The 12,962-nt window shown below is 33.1% G+C and overlaps 1 protein-coding gene across 1 annotated transcript; it reads right to left on the bottom strand.

Annotated features, from left to right (window-relative positions):
- Positions 1-5,518: 5,518 nt before the first annotated feature.
- Positions 5,519-11,987, bottom strand: LOC128557484 (uncharacterized). Its single transcript, XM_053544878.1, has 2 exons — positions 11,315-11,987; positions 5,519-7,093 (listed from the first exon to the last, which is right to left on the bottom strand). The coding sequence occupies exons 1-2, from the start codon at positions 11,985-11,987 to the stop codon at positions 6,924-6,926; spliced, it is 843 nt and encodes a 280-aa protein (XP_053400853.1). The 3' UTR covers positions 5,519-6,923.
- Positions 11,988-12,962: the final 975 nt, after the last annotated feature.

Raw genomic sequence — 12,962 nt, 5'->3', positions numbered from 1 at the left:
GATCGATTTTGTAACCATTAGGCGCTGGCACCATACTGGTGAGGTTTCTACCCCGTCTAGCATTGAATTGTATATGTCATTGTGTATTGATTTCGTGTCTTGAAAAAATAGAAATTTATATAGTGTTATTTACAATGGCAGCAGTAACAACAGCTTAGCTGTTCTTAATGGTAGTAGAAATAGTAGTAACAGTAGAAGTAGTGGTAGTACTACTAGTAGTAGTAGTAGTAGTAGTAGTCGTTGTTGTTGTTGTTGTTGTAGTTGTAGTAGTAAGAACACTATTAAGTAGTAGAAGTTGATTTTGTTTTAGTAGCAGAAGAATTAATAGAAGGAGTAGAAGAACAAGAAGCAGGAGTACTTAGTCTAGTAGTAATAATAATAATGATAGTGGTAGTAGTAGAAGTAAAAAAAAACCGCCTCCTTGGAACTGGTATTATGGTTACATGGATTGAGTACTATGCGGTTTCACAATGTATAACTACTCTTCATACTGGTTAATCTATGTCAAAACTGGAAAATGAGTTTAGGATAATGTTCCCCCTATATGTTTTATTGACAAACAATTACAAGATCCCATAGCTCTGACAAAAAAAACAAAATAAGCGAACAAAACACAAAGGCGACTCTATGAAAAGAATGGGTTCGTGCAAACCTGGCCAGAGGTTATGGAGACAAGGAGGAACAGAAGGGATGGACAAACGTCGGCAAACAAAATATTTATATATGTGCCCTTCAAGTGTGACACATTTCATTTTGGAAAATATGGTTCTATAACCCCTCTTCCAGTTTCCTGTAGTTCAATTTAGTTTCAAATTTTTATTTTTATTTTACAACAATAGATAAATTATGCTAGATGGCTATTTCAGTGTTATTAGCCAGCGCTCGCACCTATGATAATCACACTAAAATTCCGTCCCGGACGGTATCAAAACCTACGACTCCTGGGCTAGGAGTCCATCTTCTAACCCATACACCTTCGTAGAAATTAGACTTATTTCAGATTTGTCATCAGAAAATAATTTCTTATAAACGTCTTAGTACGCAACTTATAAATTTGAAGACACTGGCCGGGGACTTGATATTCCTTGAAGTGAACATCGTCACTCATATACAGTTTAAAAGGTACGAAAGATTCAATTCGAATGAGATAGTGTGGCGGACGGACTGGTGAACGATAGGGGTTTCAAACACTATATGCATCCCGGATCCTTATCTGGAATAGAAATATACCAACAGAATAAAACAATGTTTTTGATAATAATTTTATGGTATTTCAACACCTCTTTTCAATCAGAAGATAATTTGAATTTCAAATAGGAATATATGTCAAGACAGGTGAAGAGTTCGACCTAAATATGTTTTTAAAGTCAAAGTACTTAGAAAACAGACTCCAAGTCTATTGATTTTGGCTATTTTGCGTTCCCGAATGTAGTTTAATTTAGTGAGGTGTAGTGTAGTGTAGTGTAGTGTAGTGTAATGTAGTTTAGCCGGGAAATAAAATGCAATCAATGAGGAAAATATTATGCAGTCGATCTATTTTTCAACGTTTAACTTACCTGTTCCGGTTCAATGGATGATTCCATTCAAACAAGACATATATTTATAGACATATATATACAATAAGTTTATTATTACTTTAATGTGTTTTGTGTGTTTTATAAACAAAAATACAAGAACAAAAGGTAAGCAATTAAAATTTACTAAGACTTTACTTACAGTGACGATTATTTCTCTTGTATATATAGTAGTCGCAACTTGACCGCGATGGTTGACCTTAGGCTGATTATTCATATCGATTATTTCATTGTAGAAATAAGGGGTGCTTAGGGTAACCGTGTATCTAAATTTATGAATACAAAGAGAGGAATCGTTTTACGTACACTCCTTTTCAATAATAGGTTGTGCCTCATTATGTATTATAATACAAAGGTCAACCATTGGGGTCAAGTTGCGTCCACTATACATTATAATCATTTATGTCAATACTAGAAAGAACCAATGACATTCTACTGATTGTAATGAAATAACGGAATCTGCAAAAGTGTTTCCGCAAATTCCCGTGTGCTTATGTTGTGACCGATCTTATTAGTGTGCGAAGGGGTGGTGCTGATTTAAAAACAAAAATAACAAAACACTTTTTGTACAGCTTGAGCAAATAGGTCGGAAACAATTGATCGTGTACATATATTACATTTTACACCAACCGGCAATTACCTATCCTGAAAAAAGTGCCTTCTTTGTACTCTATTTCTACAACTGTCATAGACATTTCATTTTAAAAGGATTTATTTATTATTAAATCCATATGAAATGGACATTTACAAATCGGACATGCTATCCGTTGTACAAAGTTTGTCATCGATTTTGTATTTATAAGATGTCTCATTCCCATAAACAATTGCATATGAACTGTATTATATTCAATTAACTTGTTCTTATCAGTTATGTTCTCCAAGAAACTATGATACAATTTAAATGTAAATAGATTGAATATCTTTCGAAACAAGTGTGATATTTTAATGGCGCACTGTTGCCGGGTATATGAATTCAGTTCATGAAAGAAAATGTGCCAGGTTCAAGGAATGATTATAATTAAAAGACATGATGATAGATAACAATAATTTGCAGTGACGTCTACAGAAAACAGCATATGGCTTTGATGATGAACCTCTGCAAAAGTTAGAGTCGTCAATTAGACAAAAATATTGAAACTTCGAAATCAATAGTTCCTTTTTCTAGTCTTGAACTAATTTTGATATAAACATAAGGCTGTCCTGATCGTTTTCTTCCGCTTAGCGATTAATTAAAGGTGTCTCCGTCTTTCCTGTTCTAAGTTCTTTCCTACGACACTTTTAACATTAAAATACACACATACCTTCGTAGGCCATACCATTTTAGATAAAGCAAATTTTGCCCGGGTTCATTTTTTTGAATAAAGTAGAATAGATTTCTATTCAGTAGATTATTTATCATGTATATTAATAAAGAAAAATTCTACTATTGAGTCATTGTTGTGGAACATAAATAAATGCTTTAATCGATTTCCCCAGCTCCATGAAGGCGGGCGGGTGTAATATGTTTCCTCAGGCATCGGAACGCAGTTATAAAGGACACGGTCATCGATATATCTTGATTAAGCACACGTTACCATTATGATACACATTTCTTAACACCATTTCTTATCGTAACGTCCATGTCTGATGCTACTAATTATACATACTCTTTACAGATCATTAACCATTATTTAATCATTAATCGGTGTGCAATATGGGCCATTTTTGTTTCAAAATTTAGTGTCCTGAAACCGAGATTTTATTCGATTTTATCAAACAATTAACTGAAATTTTCATACGATCAAATGATAAGTGTTTGTGATAAATAGGAAGACATTTTTTTTTCAAATTCTGATTTATTTTAAAGTCTTCCTCATATCAACGCATTTTGTGTAAATTCTCAAATTTACAATACCTTTTAGCCCCGTGATTTTCAATTGAAATTTTCCTATATGTGTTGCTAACAGTGTCATTCTTGCATTATCATGTTCTGTTAATAATTCTGACCTGCCTGTTGCATGTCTGTGAAATAAGCTTTATAATGCTTTGTATTTCATAAGGTCTAATTCCATTATTTACAATAACATCTAATTTACAATCATCCATTTACGGCCGTGGCTGTATGTGCTTTCTTCTCATTAGGCTTTCTTGGGCTTTCTCTTTTCTTAGCGCCAAATCATAGGTGTGTCCGTTTAGCTGTTTTCTTGCTATTCCAATCACACATTTAATATTGAAATGCATGTTTGCACTGATAATCAGCATCATATTAATCTAGCATACTGGAACGACAGTTGTCCATTTAGATTTCGTAGATTTCGACATATTGCCGTGTATACTGATATTATTTGTAAGAAGAGTCCAATCTTTGATTTCCTTCTTAGTAACGGTATCCCTCGTGTATTCAAACGTTCTGTTAATAGTTCCAGTCTGTTTGTGAACTGTCTTTGTGAATTAGGTCTTATAAGAGTTTGTTTTCCATAAAGTCAAATTCCTTCATTTTTTTAAGGATTACAATTTTCAATTTACGGCCATGATTATGAGAGCGTTATACTCATAAGGCTATCTTGATTGTTTTCAATTAAAGGCGTCTCCGTCGAGCCTGTTCTATGCATTTACCAACGACATCCTTTGCATTAAAATGCACACATGCACTCGTAGGCCATACCATGTTAAATAAAGCAAATTTTAGTTTGGCCCGGGTTCATTTTTTTTAATAGAGGAGATGGGTGTTTATGTATTCAAATGACATTTGTATTCAATAAATGATTTATTTTGTTTATTGAACAAATGAAATCTGCTAATGAGTAATTGTTGTGAAACATACAAATGCTTGAATCAATTTCCCTAGCTCATGGAAGGCGGAGGAGTGTAAAATATTTCCTCCGGTATTTTGAATGCAGTTAGAAAGGAAACGGTCATCTGTCCATTCAGATTAAGCACACGTTACCGGTATGAGATAATTTTCTTAACACCATTACTTACACTAACGTCTAAGTCTCATGCTAACTAATTATACATACGTTTCAGATTATTCACTTGCAGACAATTTGGCACAGGTCTCAATGGATGTGCAATACGGGCCATTTTCAAAATTTAGTGTTCTGAAACCCAATATTTTACCGGTACTTGATTTTATCAAACAATTAAAGGCGGTGAGAAAATTGTTCAATGCAACTCCTAGGTTTCAAGCAACTATCTACTGTCTAATGCCGGTCTGTTTTTAAATACATTATTGTTATTATAAAAGACAAAGAAAAAAAACGACTAATTTGTTAAAAACAAAGGCGATACAATATTCAATTTGACAGAAGTATAAAAGAAAATCAAAATAATTATTAAGCGCCTAAACATAAATGCTGCACAAAAAATGCAAATGTATATCATATTCTACGATCAAGGTAAACCGAATTGAGGCTTACCGGTCCCCCTGTTTGCTTTCCAAATGAATACTAGTTGATAATAAAGATACCATATTCTTTGCAATTAATGTGATGATATTTTATACACACATTATGACAACTACGACATTTCTGATTACCTTTCATAATGAAATTATCACAGAAAGTATCTTTTATTATCTGCGCGTTTAATGAAAATCTTACAGATTCCTGTTTTTGAATCAAAATTTGAAAAAAATGTCGTTTACAATAACAAATAATTATGTACAATTGAAAATGTGAGACAGAAGTTTCTTCAGACATTACGCTGTTTCGGACAAATAAAAAAACTATCTTAAACACAATATTTTCTTTCTTTTTTGGTGAAAAAAACTATCAACGTTTGTTGGATGCATACTTCATCTTAAATTTTACTTTTAAATGCAATTATAATTATAATGGAATAAATAGAACAGCTGAAATCACATTTAAATTAATGTTTTAGACAGACTATAAAGTATTGATTATAACAAACTCGTGTTTATGTTAATAACCGGTCTATTCATGCAGTGATTTAGACCGTTAAACGGGTAATATAACACTCCACAGTTTGTTTATTAGTAAACAATTATCCTGGAACCAGATATTTCAATCCGCATCTTCAACCAGTGAAAGATTCTTATAATCTATATTCGATCGCTGTATCAGTTAAAAAGGACAAGTAGCTTTTCTTGTAAGGAGTATCACTTTTAAGAGAAATGTGATTTCAGTTGTTCTATTTATTCCATTATAATTATAGTTGCATTTAACGAATAGTGGCCTGGATAATGTATTTTTTCTAATAAGTTTTGAGTACATCTGATTTCGCATTTACTGTTAAGGTCAAAGTGCAATTATTAAAATTTAAGTTGAAGTATGCAGTATGTCAGATACTTTCTGGTCTAATAACGTGTGGATTGACTTCAACATTCGGATATACTTTATACGGGTTAGTATATTAAATCTTTACGAATAATGTGCTTTTATTATTATTATACGGTACTTTTGTACAACATTAATTACATAAAACAGTAGTTTAGTTTATGTATATACTAATCGAGTGTATAAAGTTTATCAAATTTGATGTATATATGTTATGCTTTTTATCATATTGGAGAAAATAAAAGAAAATATCTGATATTTTCTGGAGAACTATGTTCGACGCACAGTTATTTCAAATATGGAGACAAGTTGTTAAAAAAAAACCATATTACATTGTATTTCTTTAATTAAGAATATCTCCGCTTTTCAGTGTGTCCCTGATCGTTACGATATTGTTCTGTTGTGAAGTAATATGGCAGTAGATTTGTGTCTATATTCGATTTTTATATTATGTTCAATAACCGCACACATATAGTAGCATGCATTAAATAAGTCTTCGATTTTTAGACACACATTTAGAAGTTTGTACCAAATATGTCTTCGATTATTGAATGCATATATACAGTAATGTATCAAATATGTCTTCGATTATTGGACATATAAATAGTAAAAAACAGAGTTTGTGCGATAATCAAATATATTTTTTTTATCATCGAACAAACGTAACATGAAAATAGTCATTTGTATGCGATAATCGAACAGAAATATAAACATCTAAACGCATATGTGTCCGATCATTGAACATAATATGAAAATTGAACATAGACACAAATTTACTGCCTTAAAATAATTTTATTTAAACTGTTTGGTAATTTAGGACATAAATTTGGTTTGGTGATTGTGATAAAGGAGTTATGCTTGGCATCAGTACGCTAATTTGAAGTAGCAAGTGATGGTTTTGCCTCGAACCGTTCCCAGGAGAAAGTGGACTGGGAGGAGACGTGGGTTGCTACAGTGTTCCTCCTTTCTGTATGTCCTATTTCCGTGTACTTCGTTTTTCTACGACTTTTCTCAATTACACTCTGTACATTTATCACTGTGTTACTGTGTTATTGTGATATCTGTCTTTTCTCTAGAGTCTTGTTGAAGCGATTATCTCATTTGACCTGTCACTCTGTAATCTTTTCTTTCGCCGTCTGTTAGTTATCAAGGCAATGATAAAAAGAACAGAAGACAGTGCTTGTACACATGAAACTGTAACAAGGACACTCCTGTAGCTACCAGAGATATCTCGGATACTACCTGTGTGAAGACAGAATACATAATTAATAAATGCTACATAGATTTATCTAACTTAAAGATTAAATACTTCGCTTCTCTGATTCACTGGAACATTACCACATTCTGTGTCGCCTAACATTCAGTCCACATTTGTTACAGGTTAATTTTAACCATATCTTTTCCATTTCACGGGTATTCCTATACTTCTCTTTCAGTTTAGGACTTTACCATTCATTGGTTATATCGTTTATAAAGAGATGCAAGGGTGGTAATATGAACTTTCAACCCTTATCCTGCTAAATTTCTATAACGAATTTGTCCATCTTTCAGTTTGGACGGTACCATTAGCTGTTTAAAGGGGTGCTTACCAAAAGGATACTGACTGAATGGCGAACAGCGCAGATCATGATCAGCCTGCACAATCCCGATAATGATCTACACTGGGCGCAAAGGCAGAATCAGTCGTGTACAACATGATAATGGTTAACCTTTATATAGCAACTTGATTTGTTTTGAATTTATCTTTAAATATTATTAATTTGGCTACAGATCAGCTTATGATGAAAACCCGCTGTCCGTTTTTTAATACTGGAAAAGAATAGTTATTAATAAACACTTTTTTTCTTCCGTCTGCGTACAAGTTTATTTTTTGCATTCTGTAACAATAAGTTTAATTATGTCGAGCTGTTCCCTTGTTGATAAATGAATCTCCACATTTTCTTCGAATTTTATTATCAATATTTTAATAGAAAAAGTCGCACTGAAAATAACATCCAATATTGAAATACACTTGAGTTTATCACTCCCTTCGTGTTCTCCGTTTGATATGAACTGACCTTTGGGTCGAGACTGACTGGTACTTTGATAGCCTGTTCAATCATTTATCCTTAACATAACATAAGACCTTTTTACTGATCTCTCTATTATTGAAATTTCGAGATTTCTTGACATGACCCTTATGGTTTGATACACCAAACAAATAAGCTACGAAACAAAAAGGCAATTAACCTAGTTATAAAATGTCATATGATAGCTTTAAAGATAAGTGATTTGAAGATTTTTGAACTGATCTGTTAATCCACCGAGCCCTTAAGGTCCCACAAAATAACTGAAACAATAAACTTGTTAAACATAACGGTAACTAAATGAAGGAGTGGACAGCTAAACGTTGTGAGTGCTCGGTGTTTATCAAACAATACGATTCTAAAAATAAGCAGCCTAATGGCTCCCTCATTATTTTAGCCTCTTGTAGAATCATGTTAATGATTGAAAGGAATGTCCAAAATGACCATTAATATATTGAATCATATTCACAAGTTAAAAGGAAAGTAATTCACAGCATGATGTATACATGTAGATCTTGTTTTACAGTTTATGTTCGAAAAATGATGAAAGAGGAAACCTTTCGAGTACTATTTAATTCTTACTTTGGAGTATAGATATAACAGCTTTTTAGGAATCTCGTGAAGTTAGACGGTAACTTCTTTGCATGGACTGTAATTTTATTTCTACTTCGTATGAACCTGAGAAATTCGTTCTTTCAAGGGTTTCCTCTAGTTGCACATGCCATTACCTCCAGGAAGCAGACTCTCCAAGTCTGCTATTGTTTTGTTTGGTTGCGTAGGATCATCATATTAATGTCATTTACAAACACAGAGTCCAAGCATTTTCACTTCTCGATTCGTAGTCTTAGGTCTCTATCTAGGGATACTCCAAAAGGTTTTGCGTTGAGCACATCTGTATTTTACCGATTTTCGACACCAAACTGTTTTGTATTTTTCTACGTATTTATATGTCAATGTCAGTCAGTACAGAGCCAAACACACACTGCTGTAGGTATTAATTTTTGGGAAGATGTATTCTACTCCCTAATTGCAAATTCTGATTTTGGCTTTATTAGTTGATGAATGTTTGATTGATTATTATAAACTATTCAGAATATCTTAGTTAGCACAATACTTGTAACATTTTTGTGAAATGTCGGAATTTTTTTTTGAAATTGTTTATGGGCACTAACTTTACATAAGGAAAAACACATTTTATCCATAAAGTTGACATTACTTAAGGTATCTTAAACATTCAAAACTAACTTCTGCTTACCCTAGAAACCTTGAGAATGATGAATAACTTTTATATCTGGATCGTGTAAAGCAGGAAAAACGTGTTACAGATAAAGCAGGATCTCAACGTACAGTATCACGAAAAATATCAAAAGGACAAATACAGTTGTAAATAAACTATGACGCTTGGTAAATGAAGCAGTGTATGTAATAACCCATTTTTGGTGCACATTTAAAATATGCAAGAACGAAAGTTACAACTGTCTAAGTTGACCTTGACTGGGTATCCTGATGTACAAATAAATGCAACGTGAGTTTTGCGGCATATACATTTGTAAGACTGAAGATTGTATTCCGATATAATTATACCAATGAAAATAATTTACGCGGCTGACTTTGAAAAATGTGATATGTATGTATATGAAAAGATACAATCAGACGTGCGATAAAACACCTATGAACACTGGCATCTACTATGAAACATATTTATAAGGACTACAATTTGATCTTTTTGTTTAATTATGAATATATATATACTTTGTTGGGAGATCACATGTCAACAAATGTCATTTTATTTTCAAAAATGTTGTCTTTAGAGACGAGTTTGACTTTTTATATAGTCTCTGCACATTTGAAAATGAACATTGGAGATACTAGTAAATTTGTAAACCTGTATTGCATTTGGTAACTATATTTACATTAATTGCCTACTATTGAAAAGAGGATACTTGCAGTTTCAGTGTTAAACCGATTGCGAGCGAATACCGAATGCAATACATAGTCACGAGTGAAAATGTAAGATATTGTGTTCTTAAGCGGCTGACTGCAAGTGGATGCTGTCGCACAAAAACATTGGTCCGAACGGCATTATCAAACGGGATGTAAATTACAAAAAGATAATCACATTCGCCCTAACGTATTCTTTTAATGTTTTCCAAAATATAGTGGTTTTTACAAGTGCACCGGTTACGATTAAAAATGTAAACAATGGACTCTGTCTATGAATTATTGGATGAATGAATGACAGTCGATCTTAGTCATAATACTGATTGACAGTGAATGCTAATGACTTCGTGTGTTGTAGAAAGGTTTTTAGTTTGAAACTGTAATTTCCTGGCAATTGAAATCTTCTCGAAACTGGTAAAATGATTGCTTAAATTTGGACAAAACTCACTTTTCCGTTCGCCTGCTACTAAAAGGTCAAATATTAAAGATTCAGTGCAAGTTATATTTCACTGGTAATACCAGTTAGTAAGTTCATACTCTTAGAAAACACGTAGAGAAATTTGGGCAGTTTTGACCGATTAAAATGTTGTCAAAAGTAGATTATAATTTTTCTTTACACAAAAATTGCCGTTAAGTAACAAAACGAATACGCCGATAATCAAGAGTATACCGAACATTGTCGCAAAATTGTTCCAATTCACGTAAAGTAGTTGGGAAGAGAATAGGGTTGCACATAAACAGCCTAGCTATAGCTACTGCTGTTATAGGGAAGTGGAAGAGTTTCTGTCTAAGGTGTGAGAGGTCCTGGGTTCGAGTCCCAAACGGAACTTAAATATTTGCATTCTGCTACAGCATGTATTTGCTGTTATCAGACTGTTCCAGGTGTTCTATATTTTTAGTGAAAAGTATCATGGATCATTATTTTGCAATCGAGATATTAAATCAAATGCACCCAAATAGAAAATATTCAATTTATTCTATTATATATTACGTCCCTGCTCTGATGTTTCAGCTCTCCATATTCAAGAAGAGTTACATTTTCTTGATCACATTTTTTATATAAAAATATTAAATACTCATAACTCTTCGCCTCTGATTAAAATATTGTCAATATATCTATATTTGAGAAATATATGGACATTTGCCTTCATTTCAAAGCTTTTTAACTTCATACCTATGATTTGAAAAAAATAGGTTCTATCTCTAGTTCATGCTTAGTAATGAAAATGTGTTATTCAAACCATGTAATTAAGCATAACATATATATGAACATCTGTTTCATGTTTTTCACCTGCAATTTGGAGCGCCTTATGGAACTTTAAATACATGCTCAAAATTGAATTTTATAATAGTTGTAACATTATGTCAGTCCTCATTTAAAGCATTAACAGAGACCCCAATATAATCATAATTTACAACATTTCCATTAAAATGGGATATAACGTTAGTTTATTACCATATAATGGTCCGACTCCAAGCGATGCTAGTCCTGCTAATGTTGAAAAAAGTCCAGCTGCCACAGGTACTTGCTTTTGGCTGACCATTTGCACAATAACGGATAATGACGAAGCTATAACACCCCCGTATGTCATGCCGGTGAGAGCTGTCCCGAGCATATATACGGCATATTTTGATGTAAATATTATGAGCAATTGACCACAACATCCGCAAAAGGTAGAAAGAATCGGATAAACCAAGGAATTCACTCCCTTCTTTTGTTTGAGAAGTCCTACCACTACACATGACACAGCGGTGCATGAATAATACACTACAAAAGTAATGTATCCTTGTGAACTTGTCATTCCTTTCCATAAAGCGATGTCAAGCATTACTCCTACATATCCATTTAATATTGCGAGAGATAAACTACTTGAAGTAAGTACAAGTACATAAGGCACGTGAAACAGTTTATTAGCATGTGCAATGCAATTAAGCATAATGTCGATTAACGAATTACACCCTTTTCTGGAACTTCCAGTACAATCATCGAATTCTGTTTTTGTACTTGTTGCCTCCTGTGCTCGGGCGTTTATGACAGCAACACGATTTGTCCAACACATAGTGAAAAGAACAAAGATATTTAAGCTGAGCCCAGCAAGAATAAGAAACATTCCATTTAGACCGTACATTTCTGTCAACCATTTTATAAAATTTGGGTAGAAAATGGCGGTTACAACAGTTGAAGTATTCACCCAAGCCAAACATAAAACCCTCTTTGGCCTTCAAACACTCGCTCAAAAACCACAATGCAGCTGAAAATACCAAAGAGTTCCCAACCCCTAAATTTAATAAAAATTATATAGTTTGAAATATTAATTATATGAAACATTTATATGGATTCATTGATGTCACAAATCCCTATATAAAAGCCTAAAAAATTTTTTAAAGGGCCCTCTTCCCCCTTCAATTCGGGCCCCCCCCCCTGACAAAATAATGTACGGGGGGGTTTGGTCTTCTCCCCTTAAAAGCAAAAAAGTCGCTTATGCCCAAAAATTTTGTGTCGGTGTGACTTTAAAATACCCAAATAAAAACAAAACATAAAGAAGTTATTTTGTGAAAGTGTAACTTTTTTTTACGAAACGGTGATCAAATAAATCATACCCGTTCCCAATTTGCGGGGACGGAATTTACAAATTGAAAACATAATCCCTGTGACAATCCCTTTAACAAAACGTAGAGGTAAGTGATGTGTTTTGCAAATATGTATACAAAATCCAAGGGGAAAAACCCACACTTGCCATCGTTCATCTTGTTGGCCCAAACCTACAAATTAAGGTCGCTATAAACCGCTCAAGAAATTGTTAAAATTACAAAATCGTTATGCCCGAGTGGGACATACTAATCTTTTAGATTAAATAGATAAAATATGTGCGATATAAAATCTGCTGGAAGGGACCAAATGTTTTAAGCAGATTGTTCTGTGAAAGCTAAAATTTTTTCTATAAAATTCATGGGAAAAATGTCACCTTCGATTAAAAAAAATTTAGTCTGTCCTTAGCCTCCCCTTTCTTCTTTTAAACTATTTTGAAAAATTCCTGAAAATTAATATTGTGGTCTTTGCTGTCATTTCATGCTTTAAAAAGATGCGTTATCTCTAAACATGA

This window comes from Mercenaria mercenaria, chromosome 5, assembly GCF_021730395.1.
Source record: "Mercenaria mercenaria strain notata chromosome 5, MADL_Memer_1, whole genome shotgun sequence".
In the NCBI taxonomy this organism is placed as follows: domain Eukaryota; kingdom Metazoa; phylum Mollusca; class Bivalvia; order Venerida; family Veneridae; genus Mercenaria; species Mercenaria mercenaria.
The sequence above is the reverse complement of the archived record's forward strand: the minus strand, read 5'-3'. Positions and strand labels throughout refer to the sequence as shown.

Bases quoted from the DNA above. Each gene is read 5' to 3' on its own strand.
- LOC128557484 (XM_053544878.1), bottom strand. From the start codon at position 11,987: ATGTACGGTCTAAATGGAATGTTTCTTATTCTTGCTGGGCTCAGCTTA. The intron at 7,094-11,314 runs GTAATAAACTAA...GTCTTCACACAG, and splicing joins TGGAGTCGGACCATTATATG to GTAGTATCCGAGATATCTCT.